Consider the following 25,777-nt stretch of genomic DNA (forward strand, 5'->3'; position numbering starts at 1 on the left):
TCTAAATCTTGTTTCCTGGGCTGCTGTTCTTTAAGCGACTTATTAATCTGGTTCTTTTATTACATCTCAAGCTTATGAAATGAATCTGTAGCAGTAACAGCAAGTATCTGGGCCTATGCAGAAGGATGTAAATGAGCCTACCTTTCTTCTCCAATTCAGAAGATAGAACCCCTTAAATAAATGAAAGCAAAAAAGTATTTCAAATTTCTCTACATTAAATAAGATGAGAATATTTTATATTTGTTTATAGATTGAAAGCAGTGTTCCATTTCAGCTTTTGGGGTCTGTGTTCCAAGAACTAAAAGGTCTTCAAGAATTTCTTGATAGAAACTCTCAGTTCACAGCAGGATTGCTGGGCAATCCCAGGTAAGATCCAAGAGCTAATACAGAACAAAACTGAAATAATATTGGATGTGAGATCACTGAGTGATTCAAAAGCAGTCTTGGCATTTGATAGTTAAAATCACGCTTCCTTGTTGTCCAGCTAGACTAGTCCAGAAAAGTGAGTGTTGAGTCTGTTGACCAACAGATGGAGACAGAGAAACCAAATAGCTCTAAGTGATTCATTCCATGGAGTACTATGCAACCATGGAATGTTCAGTAGTTTGTTTTTTTTATTTGTAGCCAAGCGGATAGTTCGCAGAGCAGGAAGTTTCTCTGCCAGCTCCTGACCTAGTTCATGGCTAAGTGTCAGTAGAACAGGAGGTTTCTACAGGAAGGGCTGTATTATTTGAAGTCTGTTAAAGTTTTACTGAAGTACTTCCCGTACTTCAACTCTGCAAAGGCTAAAATCTTATTTGTAAGCCAGATTACTCTAGCGCCTCTGACCTTGTATAATAACTTTCCATGGAGGTACGTTTTTATTTTCTCTTAGCATTTCTGCAACACTTTGGGTATTTGATCTTTGTTCTAATGGTCATCAGATGGTGGGAACCCTTCCTGCACTGAGCATTCTATTCTGCTCTTTCTTCCCTCTGTCAAATGTTCATTTTTTATGGTTCTTTCTTTGAGGAATTTCCCTGCCAGTATTGTCTTCTTCTGTGTGTGAATGCTAGAAGGTTTCCTTTTTTAAGGTTCCAGGGTGGATTCTCATTATTGTGTCACCATCAGTGTTTCTGTGCTGGTTTTTTGGGGGAGCAGCTCTAGTCTGCCATGCTTCTCAAGGGCTGGGTTGTAGTATTTTTGTTGGTTCAGTTAGAAGCCTCATCAACTGATCTGATTATCTTGACCGATAATTTCTCTAGCAAGTTCTGGCAAGTTTTTTTTTTATTTTTAAAATAGAAGGCCATTTGAGTTTTCTCTCTCATATTCTTCAGTGGTTGCTGTTACTGCTGCATGTCTTTCTTTCCTTGAAATATCAGCTGCATTTATGATTGATTACATTATATTTATTCTGATACTGTATTCTTCTGTGATCAAATTTGTACCAGTGTCTTGTGTTTGCAGCTACATGGCACCAATCAGAGCACTATATTTATTTATATTTAATATACCGCTGCATCCGTACAGGACAGCTAAGTGGTTTACAATCTAAAATTTGGGATAAAAAGAGGAAAAGAGTGCCATCATGTACATGGGAAAGAAATGTATCACTCATACAAGACACAAGGTGAGGCTAGTAGGACCGTGATTCTGCATGGAATAACCTGAATACACTGGAGATATAACTTCTTCATGCTAAGTAGACGAGAAGGGTTGGATGAATAGCCATGGCTTGACTTTGAATTCCTTGAGAGGTAATACTGTGGATAGAGAGAGGAAGAGAGTTCCAGGAGGACGGGCTTGTAAAGTGAATGCCAAGTGAAATGTGGACTCAAGTTGTACCTGACATGGTCTGGGTAGTACTAGGTGAAAGTCATTCAGTGAACACAGAGGATGTGGTGAATTTTAAGGGACAGTTAGGCAGGCAAGGTAATCTGGGGTCCCAAACCAATGTTCTACTTGTCTTTGATCTGAACACAGAGGATGTGGTTAATTTTAAGGGACAGTTAGGCAGGCAAGGTAATCTGGGGTCCCAAACCAATGTTCTACTTGTCTTTGATCTCTGTAGTAAAAAAAAAAAAAGGTGAGAGAGAAAAAAAGGCACAGTTTGCTTCTAGACAGCTTTTCTTTTTCTTCAGAGCAGAATCTCTCTTTTTCAACAATATTGTTACTGTGTCTGTGATTTCCTTATTTTCCTCTTTTAGCTTTTCCCCACATAGTGGATCCACTGTTGTTCTTACTCAGCGCTGTGGATCACATGTAATTAGTGAGGATGGCATTTTCCATTTAAGATTTTCCATTTTGTGGCTCGGTTTTATCTATGTAGCTATGTTTGTTGATAGCCTGGTGAGCTATGTAGCAACTTCAGCCTTTCCTACTTTGATGAATAATATTCTATTTTTCATTTTCAGTAACCACCTTAATTTCATAGAAACGGGTTATATCTCTTTTTTTTTTCTTCTATATCACAAATGCAGTAGCTTGTTATTTAATTTGGTGGCATCAGCATTCAGTATCCCAGTCAGATAGTGAAGCATAGAATTATCCTAGAATTGCCTACCCCTGGTCTAAAATAACAAGTCGGAGGTAGTCTGAAAAAAGTTGAACATGTATGTTAGCAAAAATAGATTACTCCCAAAACTGCTCAAACAGTAGTAGACAAGAATAAATCACATACCTGATGATCAAACAAAAAAATATACTTCTCTCTAGACAACCAATCAAATAATAGTCTAAACTATTTATTTTATCTTAATTATTTGGTCTGTATTTAAGTTTGATACATATGTTTTTAATACTGTTGGATATAGTGGATGGTAGGACTAGCAGAGGTCAAATAATTGAGACTGCTATTTTGGTAAATGGGCCTGGACTACTGCACTAACTTGTTCCTTTGTGTTTCTGAAACACTAGCTTTGGTCCATCTGCTAACCTGCAGCAGAGGCTACTGGGCTTCATACGTCCTGATGGTGGAAGTTCTCAGCAAGTTCAGCAAGAGCTTCAGCGTAAATATCACAGTAAGGATTAGTCCTTCTTTTATATAACACTCAAATATTCTCACTCAAATCCAAAAAACAAATTTGTTTGCCTGATAGACTGGTACAGTTCTTCACTGATGGGCTATATCTCACTGTGACCAGCAGGTGGAGACTGAGACCAAATCTTGGTTGTAATATATTAGCTAAGGCTCCCCCTACCAACCCAGTCTTTTCTCAGTCTCCAGCAGAGTGGTAACACTATTTTGGCACCCCCTGTTAGGGCTGTTGGAATTTGTTTTAGAACTCCTTGTTCCCCTTTTAGTGCTGGACGGAGCTTGAACAGGTTCTGTTTGGGGATCCATCCGACCTAGGGGTGTCAAACCCAGCGGGTCTCGTGCTGGGTCCCTCCCCCCTTCCTCCACCTCCCCACATTTTTGTAGTGGTGCCTCAGCTGGAAGCCTGGCCACTGATATTGGTCAGGCCTCCAGCTTTTAAAGCCATAGAATCTGTTCTGGAAAAAAAAATCCTGAGGCTGTCTAAAGGTCTCTGTCTCTTTAAATGTACTGTATTTTACTGTCTTTTTCTGCTAACTGGCACTTTTTTCTCTAGCTAGGTCACGTCTGGAGCAATGAGCACTTTTACAAGGGGAAAAGTGCTCATTGTAATCCAGCCACGAGGCATTCTCGGCCGGCCTGTTCGAGCGAGGCAGGCTGCTGCGAAGGGGAATCCTCATCGGCATTGGGCACCGGCGGCCAGGAATCCCCTTCGCGATTGCCTTGTGGCCGGCAGCCGTCTGCGTGGAAGCCCGGGCTTCCCCCGTCACCCACGCGGAAGGTTCCCCAGCCACCAACGGACAGGCAGAAAGGATTCCCTTACCATAAAGTAGCTGAGGACTCCCTTTACAGCTGTTGCTGGCTTGCCTGCTGTAGCCTATTCCTTAACTTGAGAGAGAGTCCTCTAAGATACCAGTAATATCTTGTAAATCTTTAACTGACTGTATATTATTCACAGGGCATACTGTAAATCATCTTTTTCTTTTTGGTCTCCTGTTTCAGCCTTTTTAGATTTTATAATAGGCAAATAATAAGCTTTATTTATAGGTGGAATAGCTTCTTGTGGATATTTCAGATTTTCCAAAAGGTATTTTTTAAAGACTTCTAAAGATGACAAATCCAAAATTTTTGGATAATTAAGCACTCTGAGATTCAATTGTCTATTATGATTCTCAATTTGCTCTATTTTTTTTACATAAATTTCTAATCTCTTATCACTTCAAAAAGTGTCTGCTGTCCATTTTTTTTTCTCCTCTTCTCTCTTGCTCCAGTCCCTGTCTCCAGCATATTGATTTTTCCCTTTCAACTTCTTTTTTGCCTCTATCCACTCAAATCTCGCCCTTTCTCTCATCCTTCTCCTTCTTTTTAAATTTTCAGCTACCTATCAATTTTCCATCTTCTCTTATTCTGTAGGTGTCCCATTTCCCATCTCACTCCTTTCCCAGCATCCTATTTCCTTCTATCTCTCCTCTTGGTCCAATATTTTATCCCTCTCTTTTCTGTTGTTCTTCCCTTCCCCCTTGATGCTGAACAATGGGATGGAAGGAAAAAAAAAGAGATGCTGCATCTCTCTCTCCCTTCCACCCCTTGGCCTAAGATTTCTCCCTCCATTCCATCTCCAGATCCAAGTTCTCTCCTTTTCTCTTCCCATCTGCCCCCATCCCATCTCTCCCCCTGTCTGCTTGCCTCCCTCCCTCCCCCCAGGTCCACCATTTCTCCCTTTCTCTTCCTAATGGTTCTCCCTTCAAGTATCTATTTCCCTCTTTCTCCACACTGTCCCAGGTCCAACCTCTCTCCCTTCATCTCGCTTTCTTCACCATCCAGCATGCCCTTCCCTCCAGCACTGATCCCTCTCTCCTCATAGCCCAGCTTGCCTTTCCCTCCAGCGGCGTGTCTTTCCCTCTGGTACCGGTCCGATGTCACCGCCAACCGAGGAATCTGCTGGCCTCAGCGATTCACTGGTGTTGTACGTGGCTCCCCCTCCTGCTTTTCGCCTGCTACAGTCTGTCTCCAATAGCGCGCAACTTCCGGGTGGACCACTGAGGGCAGGAGGGGGAGCCACGGGCAACACTACCGAATCCGGAGTGATGGCGGCATTGGATCAGTGCAGGAGGGAGGACAAGCTGAGCTGTGAGAAGGGAGAGTTAAGGAGCATTGCTGCGGGCCACATAAAAAGGCCAGGCGGGCCAGATTCAGCCCGCAGGCCTTGTGTTTGACACATGTGCTTTAGATCCTCAGACATAATCACTCCAAGGTCTCTCTCTCCATCTGTGCTTATCCGCCTCTCTCCTCCCAGCAAATACGGTTCCCTCAGATTTCTACCCCCCAAATGCATCACTCTGTACTTTGCGTTGAATTTTAGTTGCCAGACGCTAGACCATTCTTCTAACTTTTGCAGATCCTGCAACATGACATAAACATGCTCAAGAAATGGGCCACTACATGGCAAATGAGGTTTAACGTGGATAAGTGTAAGGTGATGCATGTTGGTAACAAAAATCTTATACATGAGTACAGGATGTCCTGTGCAGTACTCGGAAAGACCCCCCAGGAAAGAGACTTGGGAGTACTAGTCGACAAGTTATTGAAGCCGTACGCGCAATGTGCAGCGGCGGTGAAAAGGACGAACAGAATGCTAGGAATGATTAAGAAGGGGATCACGAACAGATCGGAGAAGGTCATCATGCTGCTGTACTGGGCTACCACCTGGAATACTGCATCCAGCACTGGTTGCCGTACATGAAGAAAGACACGGTACTACTTCAAAGGGTCCAGAGAAGAGCGACTAAAATGGTTAAGGGGCTGGAGGAGTTGCCGTACAGTGAGAGATTAGATAAACTGGGCCTCTTCTCCCTTGAAAAGAGGAGACTGAGAGGGGACATGATCGAAACATTCAAAATAATGAAGGGAATAGACTTAGTAGATAGACAGGTTGTTCACCCTATCCAAGGTAGGGAGAACGAGAGGGCACTCTCTAAAAGTTAAAAGGTGATAGATTCTGTACAAATGTAAGGAAGTTCTTCACCCAGAGAGTGGTAGAAAACTGGAACGCTCTTCCGGAGGTTGTTATAAGGGAAAACACCCTCCAGGGATTCAAGACAAAGTTAGACAAGTTCCTGCTGGACCAGAACGTATGCAGGTAAGACTAGTTTCAGTTAGGGCACTGGTCTTTGACCTAAGGGCCGCTGCGTGAGCGGACTGCTGGGCACAATGGACCACTGGTCTGACCTAGCAGCTGCAATTCTTATGTTATTATGTTTCAAAGAATTAGTCTCAGATTGAATTTTTCTATACAGAAAAAGCATCTTCTTTAGATACCAATACCTACAGGTCTTGAGCAGTTTTTCCAACCGTCGCTTCCAGCTTCCTTGTAGACTCAAGAAGAGTTCCCAAAGTAATCGCAGGCTCTAATGCTGAATTCCCAGCTACTCCAATGCTCTCTTCCATCTGTGGGTTCTTCTCTCCTGACCTCCTAGGATTTGACTTCGGGCTACGCACTTCTGCTGGATAAGGAGGCATGCTAAAGTTCGGCCCCCGATTATCAGTCTGAGGATTGGCAGCAGCTGCCTGCCTGTCCAAAAGCTGTGGAATTATCTGCTGAATTGGGGACAATGAGTGAGCCGGTAACGTGGTTCTTGGTCCCCTTCCTTTTAGAATGCGGCATTGTGGCTTCTAAGTAAAAACTTTGAAGAAAAATATCAGAAAGGTAAGCCACATAGAAAATCGGCAAAGCAGATAAGACGCCATCAAACACAGTCAGACATCTTGGCTCCTCCCCCGTCACCTATAACATTTCCTTTGATCTCATGATTGAACTTAGTCTAGGAATTAAAACTGGATTTAGCAGAATAGCTGAATTTGGACAAATTCCTGGATGAAAAGTCCTTTTTAATCGTTAGGTACCACTTATCCCAGGGAATAACAGAAAGGAGTAGATTTACTTTTTGGCATCTCATTGGTTGTTTCCTAGGGATTAGCTTTGGGTAGATATAAACCATGCCATGCTGTAAATACCAAAAGTCCATCAAGTCCTGCATCCTATTTGTTATAGCCTTACTAACTGATAATACCTGAATCAACTTTCTAATTTAAGTTTAAAGATAATACAAGGGTCATTGGGAAGATTGGAGCCATTTCATATTACTGCATGCCATGCTTGTTGTTATTGAAGGTGTGCACCAGAAACATCTAAACTATCCACTCTGGTAGTTCTAATACTGATAGCAAGGGGCACAGAAATATAACGATGTGTAGCTAAGCAGATAAGAATATCCTGGCACTGAAATAAAAAAAGATATTCTAGAACCATGATCTTAACAGATGGCAGTAAATTTGGAAATATCTCTCGTAATTTCACAATAAACTAGTCATTGAATCATATAGTTGCATTATTTTGTGTGTTTTCCTTTAATTAGTGGAATGATTTTAATTGTATGTATGTTTCAGGGGTGCTTTTTTGTTTTGTTTTTTATAGCAGAGGCACAATTAAATGAGAAGATTTCACTGCAAGGGATTCAACAGCTAGTTCGGAAGACCTGTCAGGCTCTGGCTTTATGGAAGCTGCTTTGTGAACACCAGTTCAGCATTATTGTAGGAGAGCTTCAGAAGGTATGCGTTCAGTGACCAAAATCTTCTCTTCTAACCAGATGTGTGGGTTTTTGATAAAAGCAGAGAAAAACTGGTTTTAATAACTAAACTAAACCTTAGGCTTATATACCGCAACTTCTCTAAATATGAATTTCGAATAGTAGTGGAATATAAGTGCTTGAATTGAATTGAATATAGGGTCCTGTTCAGCCCCTAGACAGCTAGTGTTCCTCTATCTCCAGTAGATGTATAGGCCAGGCAGCTTCAGGGCTTAGGACAGAGGTGTCAAACTCAATCACATAAGAGCCGAAATCAGAAAAAAAGGCTAAGCCGTGGGCCGAATTTTTAATTAAGATAATTAGGGGTCCTTTAATTAAGGTACACTAACTGATTTAGTGCATGCTAAATGCGCACCTTAATAAAAGGACCCCTAAATGACTAAGACTTAGTCTTAGTAGAAGTATAGGGTTACAACGTCTTCAACCCCACACTAGCTCTGTGGTGTAAACAAAATAAATATTGTAATCACGAAACAGAAAATAAAATTATTTTTTCTACCTTTTGTTGGTCCCAGACTCTGGTTGTCTTCTGATAACTCGCTTGCCAGAGTCTCCTGCCCATTTGTTGTTTTCTTCTTTTTCCGTGCTAACTATCCATCTCTGTCCTCCCCTTACATTTCCCTTCCCTTCCCCGGAGGTCTGGCATATTTCCTTTTTTTCGTGTCCATATCCGCAGCTGCAGCAATGGCCCCACCATCCCCAGACCCACCATCTGTCTTTTTCTCAACTATCCTTTCATCCAGCATCTCTCCCTCCTTCCCCACCACCCCAGGATCCACCATCTCTCCTCTTCCCAACTACCCTCCTATCCAGTATCTCTATCCCCCCTCCACCCCATCCCTTGTGTTCAACTTCTCTCTCTTTCTGTTCCTTTCCTCTATCCCTCTCCTCTGTTTTATTTCTTCCCCACCCCACCCCACTCCCCACTCAGTCCGGCATATGCACATCTGGACCCCTTCTTCTGTCTCGCCGGGTACTGCTACACCAGGGCCCGCCCCTGTCCCAAAGGCCTGTATGTTTTTCCCCCTTCTTCCCGGTTTCATCTTCAGATTTGGCCCGCCGTTCCTACCTCCCTCCATCCTGGATTCCTGGTCTCCTCTGGCCACTGGCCACCTCGGTAGCACGTTCCCTCTGACACGATCCCGTACGTCAGAGGAAGGGCGGGATCGCGTCAGAGGGAATGTGCTACCGAGTTGGACAGTGGCCTGCGAGGTTCACTACAGTTGGCCAGCGATCCTTAGCAGGCTGCTTTGAAGAGGAGACCAAGTGAAGGCAGACGCGAGTGAAGAGCAGCAGTGGTGGCAGCGGTTTGTGCCGGCGGGCCAAATTTACTATAAAATTTGAAATGTCTGGCAGGCCAATTTTTTACACACCGGGCCAGAGTTTGACATGTCTGACTTAGGAGAAGACCGATCAACAAGACTTGGAACTGATTGACACCAACTCCTGATAGTGTCAAATCCAGCAGGATCTGGATCCTCTTTCCTCTCTATTGCCTTTCTGAATCATGTCGGTAGGCTTCTGTCCTCTGCTGCTCTTGAGGGGAAGCCAGAGAACTTCTAGGCAGAAGTGTAGAATAAAGTTAGCTTAAAAAACCAGAAAGACAAAGAAAAAGCAAGAGCCCCAAGCACAACAGAAATAAGACTGGCCATGTGAGATTCTGCTGTGGAAAGACAATTACGTTGCTGCATGTAGGCCTGAAAGAGAGAGGGGGGAGCAGGCAATAGCTCTGTAAGCAGGATCTGTTATGGAAAGATATTGGAGCAGGTAGAGTGAAACAGGCAATGTGCAGACTATGGCTGCCATTGGCCCAAGTTCAGGTGTGGCGAGTTTCTGCCACACCTATGGAGGTAGAAGCTTAGGCAGTAAAAATTCTTAGATGGGAGGGAAATGCTCTGAGAGTATGTTTTGGGTGGCAGTGCATCTCTGGTAGTAGCCTGGGAGTCTAGTGTGATGGCAGTAAATGGCACCACTTAGACTGGATGACAGACCTGGGTGCTATGACCAGGCAGCTGCTTTTACTTCTAGTGGAATTCAGGGATGGTGCCTGTGTGCCAAGAGAACAGGATTCCTGAGACTTCAAGGGGGTTTCCTTTTTAAGTTCATTTTTGTTACTGCACTAAGTCTTCATGTTAGAGCCCTCTTTCTCATCTCTGGGCCCTTGGAAGTCCAGTATGGCCAAGAGCACCCATTGGAACATGGAGGGAGAACCTGGGCAAGATGGAGTCTGTAGCCTCTGTAGGATCCTTAGAGTCACTTAGAGGGATCTTGGGGAGATTGCAGAACATGTGAACAAAAGGGAACTCCTCTGGGGCAAAGATGTGACCATAATGTTTAATTTTTAAGAAAGCTGAGCTGCCCTCTCTTATTGCTCAGGTTCTCGTTATGTTGTCCTCTTCTGGCAGGCATCCAAAAATCCATTAAGGTATTTTCTTTCCACAGAGTGCTTAAAGACATGACTTTAGTGGCTGGGTGGTAAGGGCTGAAGGTGGGAAGATGTATGGCTAGATAATATTAGATTCCGATAGAAGAGATAGAAAAGCGCTAGCTGTCTTGGTCTCAGTGATTGCTAAGAGCATTACTATGCTGGTGGAGGGTGGTTCATCCCTGAAAGATTCATGGGATTGGAGGATGGAGATATCTGAAGCAATGCTTTTGAGGTGTCAGCCTTGACTTTGCAAGCAGCAGTGTGTGAGAATATGTTGCCAGGACAACTTGCTCAAGGTGGCCTTAGAGGAGAAGTCCCACAGCATCCTCCAGGGTGGACACTGAATAAGCACCCAGCTTGGCAAAAAACACCCTAAGATATGTTGTGCAATCACCTGGCAGAGGCATGCAATCTGGCTCCGATCCCTGTTGTGCTTCCCGGAACTGCTCAGCCTGCGCTACATCCACTAGCGGATGAACCTAGGGTGAGCTAGCTCCTGATCCTGGAGCCCTGATATGACTTGCAGGCTGTCCAGGGGGCTTACGGCAGAGCAGGGAACCCCCCGAAGCAGACAGTCTGCGATCTCCCACTGCAAGGATGTCCCTGCAGGAACCTCCACAACACGAGAGTAAACCCATGAAGGAAAATACTGAAAACTATCACAAGAAACACGAGCAGAAGAGATAACCTTCTGCAGGCTGGCTTGTAGGAAAGCAAGACTGGTGTCCAAGGGGCATGCTCCAGGATATGCTATCAGAGGGAGGAGTTGAGACTTCAAACATTTGAGGCTTCCTTCAGTGCCTGGCGGCAAGGGATGCATAAACCCACTGGTCCCGGAATAAAGGGAGGATTTACAGGAAAGAAGATTAGCAAAGGTAAGAACCTAATCTTTCATTTTTTGGTTTTGTTTTATTTTTTTGGGGGGGAGGGGCATTAAGGTAGTAGTTTGCCTGAAGAAGGGGTTCAGCCACCTTAGCTGGTACTCTTTTTGCTTTGATCTGAGCTTCAGAGAAGAACATGGCCGTGAGAACAGCAGTTTGGAGACTGTTGAAAATTGAGTGCAAATGGCATGACTAAATTTCAGGAAGATAAAAGGGCCTTGGTTTTCAGCAATTCATAAGGAATCTCTAAAAATTAAGAGAAATTTTTTATATATTAAATAGGGATGAATTTGATTAATACTAAAAATCTTTTTTTTTTTTTTTTTTGTTAAATCCGTCTCACAGCTACTTCCCGGTTTCAGTATTCATTACATTACATTAGGGATTTTTATTCCACCATTACCTCGCGGTTCAAGGCGGATTACAAAAAAAGTTATGGGGGGGCGCTAGAGAGCCTGATCAATATGAAGGCTTGAGTCACGAGCTCCCGCCAACGGCTCTGCTATTTCTACATTTTCACTCACTTTCTACAGGAGAAATTACGATATTTCTAGCTCACACGATGCCTATTCCTAAGCAGGGCAAGATTGAGGCTGCTTTTGCCGGGCACTTCTGGTGCTAAACGGCTGAAACAAGATCCGCCGACTCCTACCAAAGGCGATGCGAGCAGACCACGTGCAGATCCTGAGCTTACAGTATAGGATCAATTACAACTAGGCGATGGATGCCAAAATGCTTATTTTGGAACGGAAGAGTCAGCTCGTTGATGAGATCGCCACGAATCAAAAAATGGATCGGAGAGCCTTGCACGCGGAGGTTCAGCTAGAAGACATTGGCAATCGCGGTCACAGGCATAATTTACGCATCAGCGGCTTAAATGAGGGAATTGAAGGCCCTGATGCTTACAGATTTTTTGAAGATTGGCTCCCCAAAGTGCTTAAAGGTGGAGAGGGTCCACAGGGTACTGACCAAATCGCCCTCCGGATCGCAGCGGGTGAGACCGGTGGTGATGAAATTGCTGTGCTTCCCTCATGTGGCAATGATCCTAGATAAGATGAAAACTCTCCATAAACTTGACTGGCAGGGTCAAATCATCTACATCTCTGCTGATTAGACCAAGGCCACAGCAGAAAAGCGACGCAAGTTTTTGGCCTTGCGTCCTCGTCTGCGTGCTTTGGAGGCCCGCTTTAGCCTCTTGTTGCTGGCGTACTTCAAAATTACCTATCAAAATGGTATACCGACCTATCAAAACTTATACCGACCCTAAGGAGGTGGATCGCTTCTTGAGGGAGCAGGAAGAGCTGCAGTGTATGGATATCTGATTGCCTCTTAAGGCTTCATCTTTGCCCTATTTTCCTTTTCTTTACCTTCGCTGCAATAGCGCTGTGCAGTTTTGGCTGCTAGACTTGACATGCTCATATCAGGGTTGTGAGTGAAATATTATACCAGTTATATTTTCTGTATTTTCTCAACATTGTTCTTTGCGGGGCTGTTGGGGGGGGGGGGTGGAGTTGACTTCGAGCCTCCGTATTATGGTGTCTCTTCCCCTCGGGTCGCCTCTTTGGCAGGATGGATACAAGGCTTTTGTCTTATGGGTGGGTGGAGGTTTGGATGGCTATAGGGAGGGTGGGGGGATGTATGTGTGTGTGTCTGTTTGGGGATTTCCTGTGTCTGCTAAGGGCTAGGCAGATTTTCTCAGGTACTAGGATTGATAGGCAGCGGGATGTCTGTGAGTATGCTGTACAGTTTTTCTTATTTTTCATGCAGGGGATTGCAATATTATATGATGTGATTGTCTAAGATGCCAGTATGTAATGTATTATCTCTGAATATTAGGGGCTTAAATCACCCTATCAAGAGGAAGAAAATGTTATTATTTTGCAAACATCATTCTGCTCAAGTGGTCTTTCTGCAGGAAACCAAATTGAACGCAATTGAGTCTGCTAAATTGAAGCCGGACTGGGTCTCACATTGTATTTTCTCTCCCGCAGCTTCATCAAAAGGTGTGGTGGCTATTCTGCTGGCTAAGCATCTTCAATACACCATCGTGTACTCCTCCAATGATTTTCAGGGTAGATGGGTTACGGTCACTCTTAACATTGCTTCCCAATGCTATACCTTTTTTACGCTCTATTGACCCAATGTTGCTGATCCGGAGTTTTTTTGAGCCTTAGCTAAGGAGCTGGCTTCTATCACCACTGACTGAATCTTGTTCTTGATGCGCATCTGGACCGTAGATCTCAGTTCTCCTATCGGCCTCCAACAACACAACCACTCCTGTTGAATATTATCCAGTCCTATGGATTGACTGATGTCTGGCGCCTTTTCCACCCTAAGAACCTTGAATACACATTTTGGTCAGCGCCTCACTCATCTGCCATGAGATTGGACTATTTCCTTCTATCCCACTCTCTCATACAAAAAGAGTTATAGAAGGTGGATTACAGATGATGCCTGGTCATTTTCAAGGAGAGTGAAGAGTAGAGTAGGTTGTTTCAGGGGTTGGAGAGTTAATGGCGGGAAAGAAGAGGACTTGTGGTGTTAGGTCTTTTTCCAGGGATTTCTTAAGCAGTATATATGTGGTAATATGCAAATAGTTTTACAGTTAGTGGATTAATAAGGTCAGAAAAATTAGAGTCCTGAAATGATTTGTCTCATTTAGATGATAATGATTACTAAAGAGAAGTGGGAGTACAAGGAAAAAGAATTTGGTTAGATTTTTCACTGCTGGACTGGTTTGAATTAAACTGCATGGAAAAGATTGAAAATTGGATGAATGTGAATAAATTGCTCTTAAATCTGCAAAAATAGAAGTTTTGCTTATTAGAAAGGATCAACTGTTATTGCAAGTGCAGGAGGAGCAGTTGAAAGATGTGAAATTTTCAATACTACCACATATGAGATTGTTGGGGGTTCATCTAGATGCTCACCTTACAATTCAGGAATATATAAGAATATATACTTGTACAATCCCACTTTATTCTGGGACCATCTACTCATCAGGATTTGTAGGAAGCCTCAAAACTTCAGAGGCTTTAACCCCTCCCCCTCATACCTCACCACTGTGCATACTCCTCAGCTTACCAGTTCTTCCTACAGGCCAGGCTGTAGGAGCTTATTTTCTGTTATTTCAATATTTTTCGTTTGCAGTTTTAGCCCTCATGCTGTGGAGGTTCCCTGCAGGGACATCCTTGACTGCGAGAGATTACAGATCTTTGGAGAAAAGTCTGTTTCTGGGGGGTTCCCTGCTTGTCAATAAGCCCCTTGGACAGCCTGCGCAGGCTGAGCGGTTCCCCAGAGGAGCGACCAGGATTGAAGCCAGACTGAATTTCTCCACCAGGCGTCTGCACGGCGTGTCCAAGAGTGGTGGAGGTTTCCGGCCATGGTGGTCAAGCTGGTTGTAGCAATAAGAAGCTCAAGCCCTCTTGCCCCAGCCAACCGCGGCACCCCCGACACGATCGGGGCAAGAGGGAGCTCAAGCCCTCTTGCCCCCCCAACTCCCCGACACGATCGGGGCAAAAGGGAGCCCAAGCCCTCTTGCCCCGCCAACTCCCCGACAATATTGGGCCAGGAGGGAGCCCAAGTCCTCCTAGCCCTGGCGACACCCCCCCCCCCCCCCCGCTAGTTGTTCGGGCCAGGAGGGAGCCCAAACCCTCCTGGCCACGGCAACCCCCTACCCCCACCCCGCACTACATTACGGACAGGAGGGATCCCAGGCCCTCCTGCCCTCGATGCAAACCCCCCTCCCCCCAATGACCACCCCCCCAAAGAACCTCCGACCAACCCCCCAGCCGACCCGTGACCCCCCTGGCCGACCCCCACGACACCCCCACCCCCCTTCCCCGTACCTTTGTGTAGTTGGCCAGACAGACGGGAGCCAAACCCGCCTGTCCAGCAGGCAGCCAACGACGGAATGAGGCCGGATTGGCCCATCCGTCCCAAAGCTCCGCCTACTGGTGGGGCCTAAGGCACCTGGGCCAATCAGAATAGGCCCGGGAGTCTTAGGTCCCTCCTGGGGGCGGGGCCTGAGGCACATGGGCCCAACCCGACCATGTGCTCCCTCTTGCCCCGATCGTGTCGGGGAGTCGGCGGGGCAAGAGGGCTTGACGTCAGAGAAAGGGCGGGACCGCCGGAAGAAGCAGCAGAAGGCGCAGGGCTCACAGAAGGGCCGGGACCGCCAAGAGGAAGCAGCAGGACACCGGTAGGAGCTTCTACATGATGGGGGGGGTCGGGAGGCTTTGGGGGTGCGAGCGGTCCTTCAGGCTGGGGGTGCGGGTGGGAGTGCGTGCGAGCGGTCCTTCAGGGTGGGGGTTCGAGCAGTCCTTCAGGGTGGGGGTGCGAGCGGTCCTGCGGGGGGGGGGGGGTGAATCGGACGTCGGGGGGAAGGGGAACTGTAAAAAAATTTTGTACAATGCGCTCACGCATATAATGCGCAAGGTTATGCGCGGTTTGTAAAAATCGTGTATAACGCGCGTGTTATATGCGTGAAAATACGGTAATTCGTTTATAGGGACGGGTGGGGATGGAGAGGATTCCTTGCGGGGACGGAGGGATTCCTCACGGGAACGGGTGGGATTTCTGTCACCGCGCAACTCTGTACTTGGGAGTGCTCTATTATGCAGGTATGATCAGAAGCCTGTGCCACGCCTTCTTTCACCTTACATCTCAGGAGGTACAAGTTGTGTTGTAAAGTACTTTCCTTAGCCACCTTTGATTTAAAAATAGAGGCCGGAAAGCAATGATCTTGCTCTGTATAATCGCTTTAAATCCTTCCCATAAAATCCTAGGTGCCATATCTAGCCTGGTCATTAAATTCCAAGTCTTCCTGCAGTTCCTTAGTCAATTGTTTCACATTCTGGGGATCTAAAAGCAAACTATCTGAAAATCTCCAAGGGAGCCTGAATTGTGGATCCCCAGCTATCAATAGCTGCAGTTCCACTGGATCATGATCAGATAATGCGCTAGTATGGATTACACTCCAAACTACCTGCGCTTTCACCATACCATCTCCCAGCCAGAGATCAGTTCTGAAGCTCGTGTTATGCACTCATGAATGGAATGTATAGTCACGAGCAGAAGGGTGTTTCACTTTCCAGAGATCCTACAGTCTCCAATGATTCCTAAGCGAATAAAGCTGCTCCCAATCCCTGCCTGCATACTAAACAGTGGCCACTGACTTGTCCACTGATGGGTCTAAAGTTCAATTATAATTCTTCTCCCCACCCCCACAAGGATCTTACCCTCAGCATGTTTTTGGAGCAAAGTATCTGTTTTCTGACAAAAAGGGCCCTGATGGTCATTAGGGGTGTAAATATTAATTAATGTAAAGAGCTCAAAACCTAGAGCCATCTTAAGCAATAAAAATCTGCCCTCAGGGTCTCAAATCACCTTAGTAACAGCAAATTGTAAAGATCTAGCAAACCATATGCCTACCCCTTTAGTTTATTTTTCTCCCTGTCCCTCCCTTTGTGGCCTGTATCTCTCTTTCCTCAATTCATCTCCACCCTCACTTTTATCCCCAAGTTGTCCAGCATTCAACCCCCCCCCCCACCTGCAGTCCAATATCTCTCTACTCCACCCCCCCCACCATCGGTCCGGTATATCTTTCTGTCATCTCCTCCCTCCTCTCCCTGTGGTCTGGCATCTCTTTCCGTCTCCTCCTCCCTCCTCTCCCCGTGGTCCAGTATTTTTTTGTCTCTTCCCCCACCCCCCATGGTCTAGTATCTCTTTCCATTTCCTCCCCCTCCTCTCTCCATGATCTGATATCTCTTTGCATCTCCTCCTTTCTCCGAAGTCTGGTATCTCTTTACATCTCCTCCTCCCTCCTCGCCCCATGGTCTGGTATCTCTTTGTGTCTCCTCCTCCTCCCCTGCAGTCCAGTGTCTCTTTGTGTCTCTTTCCCCCCCCCCCCCCCCCATTTCCCTCGACACAACCTTTTCTTCATGGCTGACAGTGCCAGGGATTAAGGTACCACAAATATGGCTATGGTAGTTAATGTTTATACCAGTCCCAAAATGGTAAATGATTAATACTGTCACTAAACTGGACTAGTGAAAGCAGTTTCAAATGATAGCTTTACTTTTATAATGCTTCATGAGTATGCCTCAGCCCCACCACTCCATCGCTGTACTATCTTGTGACTGCGTGGAGATTTATGTGGCACTTCATCATCAGCTGCTCATAATTTGTATTTTAAATTTTTGGTATGAATATAAAACCGTGAACACTCCTTCATGCAATCATAACTTATTATCCTCTATATAAAGATGGTGTAGATACTTAGCTCTGTCAGCCAACGTCTGGGAGTCTAACCCGACATGTTTCGCGCCAAATGGCGCTGTATCAAGGGTCTCCCTAAGTGTGAATTAAAAAAGAAACAGTTATAAGTACGTTCTATATTACTGTCCCTTAGCTTAACCTTCTATTTCCTTAGCACTAAAGTTTAGAAAAATTAATGCTTACCGAGTACGCGCAGGTCATCCGACTCATAATTTTACTGAGAGTAAGATGGCCGCGGCGTGTGGTCTCGGGTTATATATAGTGAGTACAGTCATTCATTCATGAAACCTACACTTCCCCCACAGATTCTGATTGGACAGCTCCCTAGCCAGTCAAAGACATCCACTCTATCTCAGCGTTGAGCCCTATAGGTGCTACAGTATCCAATGTAAAAATGCACCTCTGTTCACTCTCATTCAGTTTAATGTGATCTTTCCCACCATCCCTCCCAATCACTCTCTTAATAACACGCCATCTCAAGTCTTCGATCCTATGTTTATAAGTCATCCAATGGTCTACCAGGGGGGCCTGCAGGTCCCCATTCACAATACGTGATTTATGCTCATTGAGCCTCACACGTACCGCCCTTGATGTGCGCCCCACGTATATCAAATCGCAGGGGCAAATGATCACATATATCACATCCTGAGAAGTGCAATCTGTGTTGGTCCTAGAATACAAAGTCATATTTCTCCCGGGGACCTCCCACGCACCCCCCTCAATAGTAGTGGCACACCATTGGCATTTACCACATCTGCTGTGCCTCCCACTTGTTCTCTCGAGAGCCCCCCTATATTTCTGAGCATTACATTTTTGTCCCAACATGACCCCTCTTGTGTAAGCTATCCTAGGAAAAACCTGAAATATATGGTGGGTCCGTGCTATATGCCAGTGGCGTTTCATCAAGCCAACCACCTTGCTGGCTGCCCTAGAAAAGGGAAGAACACAAGTCAAAACCTCCTGTGTAGTGTCTAAATGGGGACTAGTCCCCTGTAACAAGAGATCACGTTGGGCAAATCTGACCCGTAGATACGCCTGCCTGATAGCCTTTTCGGGATAGCCCCTCTGTCTAAACCGTTCAGATAGGGAAATTGCATGATATTTAAACTCTCCCATAGAGGAGCATATCCGACGAATGCGAAGAAATTGGGCTATAGGTAAGTTAAAACGTAACTTGTAAGGGTGGAAACTGTCAAAATGGAGGACCGTATTTCTGGTAATTGGTTTCCTATACAAAGAAGTGGTCATGCGGCCCTCCTGAACAGAAATGGCAATATCTAAAAATTCAATGTAAGTGTTATGGCATGTCATGGTGAATTTAATGTTGGCATCTACAGAGTTCAGGTGGTCAATAAACTTATCTAAATTCTCCCTAGTGTCTTGCCAGATAAAGAAAATATCATCGAGGAACCAGCACCAGTATAGAACCTGAGGAAACCAGGGGGACCCATACACAAATTTATCCTCGAAATTAGACATATACAGGGATGCTACCGAGGGAGCCAGAGTGGCCCCCATGGCCACTCCCTGGACCTGTTGGAAATACTGATCTTGATATTCAAAATAATTATCATGGATCACCCAATGTGTAAGCTGGTTCAAAAACGCTGTTGTAATGCGTTGTGGGTCCTGCCTATGTTGAAGAATTTCATCCACTATTATACCAGCCTCCGTTTGAGGGATTTGTGTGTACAGGGATGTGACATCCAGAGTCACCATCCATTTATTGTGCATAACTGTATCCATATCTTCAGTTATCCTCAGAAACTGAGACATGTCCTTGATGTAAGAGGTGATTTTAGGGACCTCGTCTCAAAAAATAATCAACAAATTAGAGAGCGGTTCAAGGATGGATTGGCGGGTATTAACTATGGGGCGGCCTGGTGGATTGATTAGGGTCTTGTGGATTAAGGTACAGCACTGCTGGCCAGCTAGCCAGCTCCAGAGTCCCTCGCTGTCTCTGGAAACCCAGCTACATGGAAATAGGATGAATGTTAAGCATGTGCAATAATGGGGGAGGGGAAATTTCACATAACTGTATTTTTTTTTTTTTTATTCATTTTACATCTTACAACAAGTGTATCATAAAATAACATTTAAACTTATAAAATATCACTTGATTCTCTATCAATTTAACTTAAATCATAATATTTAAACCCTCCCTCCCAACCCTACTAATTCATATGTAGTACATATATCATATAATATATTTTATATTCTGTCCTATTAATCTAATCATTTAATATCAAATCAGAAATCCCCCCCTACTTTGCAATTATACCTCTTAGGGAAAAATGATAATCCATTACAATATTCTATTAATGGCCTCCAAACCTCCTGAAAGTTATTAAAATTACCTTTCTGCAAGGCTAACATTCTTTCCATCTTATACATATGACATAATGAATTTCACCAAAAACTATAATTTAATCTATTCCAATTTTTCCAATTAAATGTATTAAAAAAATTTGGGGGGTGGGGGGTTAAAAGTATGCACCAGTGATTCTTTGAGATTTTGTGCAGCTGTTTGCTTTGTTTGCAGTCGTTCTTTGCTGCCACGAGAGTCTAGTCATGCTTGATAGGCTGGCCCTGGATTTGCAATGCATAGTGTGTGACAAGATGCTGATCTCAATAGATCTTGGTCTGACCCAGCATGGTTTTTCTTATAAATCGCAGACTTTGTTGAGATTAGCATATATCTATGCCTCCATGGATAACTTTTGTTTCAGCCAGATGTCCAAGCTAAAGGGATCCAGTTCAATTTTTATTTTTTTGTAGGTATTTATATACCACCTATCAAGGTTATCTAAGTGGTTTGCTGGAATGCTCTCCCCGACGAGGTTATTGCAGAATCGACTGTCCTAGGATTTAAAAGCAAACTAGATGCACATCTCCTTATGAGAGGCATAGAAGGATATGGGTGACTACAAATTATGCTAGGTGTACACCTGGGAGGGCCTCCGCGTGTGCGGATCGCCGGACTTGATGGACCGAAGGTCTGATCTAGAGATGGCGCTTCTTATGTTCTTATGTACTCAAGCATTTTCCTTATCTGTCCCTATGAGCCCATAATTTATCTAACATACCTGGGGCAATAGAGGATTGAGTGACTTACCTAGAGTCACAAGGTGCTGTGCTCCTGCTTACATCTTACATTCACCCCAAAATTTTATAAACATTGTTTAGGAGAAAGTATGATCCTAAAATACAAACATGCCTGATCTTTGTAAAAGTGTGCTCACCTTCTTCCACAGGACTTTCAAGAACAGTTGAAGATTATTAGTTTCAAAGACATTGTGATTCGAGACAAAGAGCTGACTGGAGCACTTATTGCCTCCCTTATCAGCTGCTACATCAGAGACAATGCAGTGGTGGATGGGATCAGTTCACATCTGCAGGAGATTTGCCCTTTGCTATACAGCACAGATGATGCCATTTGTTCAAAGGTATGGTATACCTGTCTTCCCCCAGATTAATTTAAATTCATTGTCACTTGGAGCTAAATTCACTAAAAACGGCCATTAAGACCATGTGGGTCGCCGTGGGATGATTTTTTGGCCAATTTATAATGGGAGGATCCTTAACCATCTGAGCCAATCTGAACCTTAGGTGCATCTTGGGATACAGAGGGAGGAGCCTAAGGCCCTGATTGGCTCAAACTCCTAAGGTCTGGGAGGGGCCATAGGCATCTGAGTTAATCAGGGCCTTAGGCCCCTCCCAGTGCATACCAGGATACACGGCCTGCCATTTTGGAGTGGTGGGCCTGCGAGCAAGAGGGACTGGGCATCCTTCCTGCTGTCTTCATGTAAAGGTGTGGAGGGTGGTTCGGGGAAGCCAGGGGAACATCTGGTGGCAGAAGGGAGTGGGCATCCCTCCTGCCAATTTTTTGTAAAGTAATTTAATAACACGGTTCAGTGCCTATCTTGTTGGTCTGCAGCGCTCCCTTTTTAAAAATTCTGCTACTGCTTGATCCGTGTACAGCATCCTCCAATTCCTTCCTCCTATGATGGCCAGCCAGTGAGCTTGCATCAGGATGGATGAATGTGTTCCTGTAAAACAGAAACTCTTCTTTATTAAATCTGGAAACCACAACATTCTTACATTTTTCTCATGGTATAAGTGAAACTTACTGCTTGTCGGCACACACTTTTGTGTTCAGTGTTGCAGCAAAGATGGCCAAGTGGTTTAGCAGCCTCAATTTAAATATCCAGTGACATCAGAAATCTTGACGTCACCGGTTCTTCCTCTCTCTCATTCGCTTCCAATCAATCGTCAAAAATATGCTGTCATATATACTCAGCTGTTCATACGGAGACTGCCAGTTGCGTTCTTCTGAACTAAACTTTCATAGCAGTTCCCATTCTAATATTAAAGTAATTCTTTGTCTCATTTTGTGAATCCTGATCAATGTGTTCTTGTCGAATTTTAAATTTAAAAACTTGCTTAGGCTCCTCCCTAAGGAAGTCCCTGATTGGCTCAGGTGTCATTTATTATGTTAATCTGTATTGTTGTTCAACACTATATGGTATACATATTGTGAAAATGTTTACTCAGTTAAAAGAGCAGTGAGCATAAATACACAGACTGTTCAGTGTTAATCAAGCACAATATAGGACTTGCATTGTGTATTTTGTTGCCAACCTGTGATATAAAGATATCTATGGGAGGGGCCATGGGCGTCTTTTTGATAACCGAGTGGTAAAATAAGTGCATTTACTGATGGTTTAGCACCATCTTTAAATGTGTGGTGACTTTAGAGAATCCAGCCCTAAATTCTTTTAGTCTGGGAGAGTTAATGAAAGTGTCATGCCTATTATTGATCTAGAGAACAACAAATCTCACATCTATACTGTCTGTATTTATTTTCTTACCACAGTATCTCTGCATATATCACTGGATATTTTGATTACTTTGAAACCATGCTTTTATTATTTCTACTACTGCTTATTTCTGTAGCACAACTGAGCATCCCGCTGTACTGAGAAAAGACTTACTTCAGATTACAGTGAGCAATTTCCCTGTGCTAAGATAATTTTAAATAACTTGTTAGGTGTCTATTAATTTCTCCTTTAGGCAAATGAACTGCTTCAGCGATCTCGGCAGGTTCAGAACAAACATGAAAAGAACAGGATGCTCAGAGAGTCCTTGAAAGAATATAAAAAAATCAGTCATCAAGTGGATCTTTCTAATGTCTGTGCACAATATCGACAAGGTATGTGGAGAGTTACCAATAGTAAGATTTGGGTAACTAGGCAATTTTTTATTGAGTGGATTCATAGTCTTTGTTCCAAGTGTGAGAAAATACCTTCAAGAAAAAATTTGACGATAAAAAGCCTTTTTGTGATGGACAGTGCTCCTGTTCACCCTCCAGGCTTAGAGGATGAGTTGGTTGAGGAGCTTGATTTTATCACAGTAAAGTTCCTACCCTCTAACATGGCTCCTCTAATTCAGCCCATGGACCAGCAGGTCATTTCAAACTTTAAGAAACTACACCAAAGCACTGTTTCAAAAGTGTTTTGAAATGACCTGTGATTCAGAATTAACACAGAGAATTCTGGAAAAATCAATTCAGCATCCTTCATTTCTTAAGTATCATTGACAAAGCTTGGGGGCAAGAGACTTAAAGGACCATGAACTTGGCATGGAGGGAATTGTGACTGTGTAGCAGACAGAGATATTGAGGGCTTTGAGGCTGAGTCTGTTGCTGTTGTAAATGATATTGTGTCTCTGGGCAAAATCATGGGCTTGGAAGTTGACAATGCTGATGTGAAGGAGCTAGTGAAACACCACAGGAAAGAGCTCACCACTCAAGAACTGAAATACCTTCAGAAGGAGCAGCAAAAGACAGTGGAGGAAATGTCTTCAGTGACAGAGGAAGGAAGAAAAGATGTTCCTAATTCTTTGATCACGAAATGTGTGTGAAATGTGTTGAGGTGCAAAGTTTCATGGAAAGATATCACCCTGACAAAGCTATAGCAAACTGCATGATAAACCTTTTCAGTGACAATGTCATTTCTCACTTCAGAAACATTTTAAAAAAGCAGGCAAAAACAAAATTCATTGGACAGGTTTTTAGTGAGATAGAGGCTCAATGAATCTCAAGTCAAGTGTCAAGTGGTGCCAATAGACAGAAAAAAGAAAGAGAACCCCCCACCCCCAGAAGGACAGTTACCTGATGTTTTTATGGAAGGGGGGACTCTTCTTCCAAACAATAACATCTCTTTCCTTCTTCACTACTTTATACTTACTCCATCAACTCTGTATTTTATCTATTTATTGTGTTCATTAATTTTGTGTAATATTTTATGCATTTCCATTGGTTTTGTAACCAATCTTATGCATGAAGTACTATAAAAGGTTTAAATAAGCTGTTCAGGAACAAATGAATCCATTTTACATTAATTCTTATGTGAAAATGGTTTCAGTTTTCAAACAAATCTGTTTCCAAACAGCCTTTAGGAACACATTATGTTCGACAACTGAGATTCCACTGTAATTTAAATTTATTATAACATCAGATGTGATCTAATGGCTGAAAGCAAGTGGGATGTGTAAGAGAGAAGACTTTTTTCAATCTGCTTTTTTTGAATTGCCTAAGAGATCTCTATATCGCTACTGAAGTTGCATTGTTTAATTTTCTAACAACTGTATTTTTTTGGAATTTGATGCATATATAATATCTAAATTTAATAAAATGTATTACTTGTAACTGTTTTGCTGACCCTTCTTTCTGCATATTGTCAAACCGTTATGGACTCAGGCCTCACCCCGGCCTTGTCCTGCCCCAGCCCCACTTCCTTTAGCTTCTCCAAACAGCTTAGCCACTGACCGCCTATAAAGCAGATTTAAAAGAAAAAAACTTGTTAAGGGAGTTAAAGATAAGAGTTGATAGGATGTATACATTGAGGGAGTGTGTGGCACAGTGGTTAGAACTACAGGTTCACCACCATGTGGTTGTGGGTTCAAATCCCATGCTGCTTTATGTGACCATGGGCAAGTCACTTAATCCCCCTTTGCCCCAGGTACATTAGGAAGAGTGTGAGCCCACTGGGTCAGATAGGGAAATATGCTTGAGTACTTGAATGTAAACCACTTAGACTGTAAGTGGTATATAAATACTAACATTAAATAAAAAAAATAAAAGTTCTATTCCCAGTGCAATGGTATCTAAACAGGTAAAAATAATTGAGCACTGTTTTGAAATTCTAATTAGTGGTTTATTCAGAAAGACCAGACTTCTTAGGAGAATGAAGATAGGTTTTCCTTGTATTCTCAAAGTTTTCTTCTTCAGAACAAGTTTGAAATACATGAGTAAGGCAATGTCAAGAAGCCTGTGTTATTGTTGCATTGTTCTGTGGACAAATGGAGCACTTTGGTTCTCAGTGCTATCAGTATGACACATTTCCCCCAAACTTTAGAGGATATTGAGCTGTTGGTATAAATTCTAGTTAATTATTATTATAATTGTTTTTAATTTTCAGTGCGTTTCTATGAGGGAGTGGTGGAACTATGTCTGACTGCTGCAGAGAAAAAGGATCCTCAAGGCCTTGGTCTTCATTTCTACAAAAATGGAGAGCCTGAAGAAGATGCACTAGGTCTGCAGGCCTTTCAGGAGAGGCAAGTTCAGAGACAAATATCTTAGGTGTTCTTTTCTAAAAAAACAAAACAACAAAAGACCACTTCTAGTACAATAGGTGTGTCATTCTGGATGAGTGGGTAATATCCCAGTGCTCGTGAGCCATGCAAAGGGAATCCACTCCAGCTTTTGAATCCCTCCTTCTCCACCATAGGGCTCTGTTGCCACCCTTCAGTTTCTCCTTCTTCACGCGAGTCGGAAGGAGTCTTTCTGATATGCTCTGCTTATTTCTTTATTTTTGTTGGGGGCTATTTTCAGTCTTTTTGTGTCCTTTTTTTTGCTTCATTTTGGTGATAAGAGCTCCCCTAATCGAGAGTACAACTTTTCCTGCATGGAGGAGAAGCAGACTACAGTCTACAGCTGACAGGCTGATCCCTTGTGGCCAGCTTGAGAAGCCTTCTGCATTGCAGGGGCTTGAATGCAGGCTGTTAGGCATCCATAGAGGGCTCAGCAGGGTGCTAGCTGTGTTTTGCCTCCCTGTGTTTTGCATCTGCAGGGGCTGGAGGCTCAGTCAAACACTGGTCAGACTGGCAGCTTGAAGATTCAGCGTTAGAAGGATGTTCTGTTTTGAAGCAATGATAGAAACATTCAAAATACTGAAGGGAATAGGCTTAGAACCTAACGGATGTAGCGGTATATAAGAAATAAATTACATTACATTACATTACTTAGTAGATAAAGACAGGTTGTTCACCCTCTCCAAGGTAGGAAGAATGAGAAGGCACTCTCTAAAGTTAAAAGGGGATAGATTCCATACAAACATAAGGAAGTTCTTTTTCACAAAGTGGTAGAAAACTGGAACGCTCTTCTGGAGGCTGTTATAGGGGAAAGCACCCTCCAGGGATTGAAGACAAGGTTGGACAAGTTCCTGCTGAACTGGAACGTAGGCAGGTA

General features: G+C 43.8%; 1 protein-coding gene across 3 annotated transcripts in view; it reads left to right on the plus strand.

The window, feature by feature from the left end:
* NUP155 (nucleoporin 155) overlaps positions 1-25,777 on the plus strand; it is a 261,773-nt gene that overhangs the window by 155,972 nt on the left and 80,024 nt on the right. For 2 of the 3 annotated variants that reach the window (XM_033932712.1, XM_033932698.1), the window contains exons 20-25: positions 251-366; positions 2,896-2,999; positions 7,488-7,621; positions 20,502-20,693; positions 22,321-22,459; positions 24,729-24,864. In XM_033932712.1, the coding sequence (XP_033788603.1) occupies positions 251-366; positions 2,896-2,999; positions 7,488-7,621; positions 20,502-20,693; positions 22,321-22,459; positions 24,729-24,864 (821 nt within the window). The remainder of the gene's footprint in view (positions 1-250; positions 367-2,895; positions 3,000-7,487; positions 7,622-20,501; positions 20,694-22,320; positions 22,460-24,728; positions 24,865-25,777) is intronic. The other variant, XM_033932703.1, reaches the window with a different exon arrangement.

Source organism: Geotrypetes seraphini, chromosome 1 (genome assembly GCF_902459505.1).
Source record: "Geotrypetes seraphini chromosome 1, aGeoSer1.1, whole genome shotgun sequence".
NCBI lineage: Eukaryota > Metazoa > Chordata > Amphibia > Gymnophiona > Dermophiidae > Geotrypetes > Geotrypetes seraphini.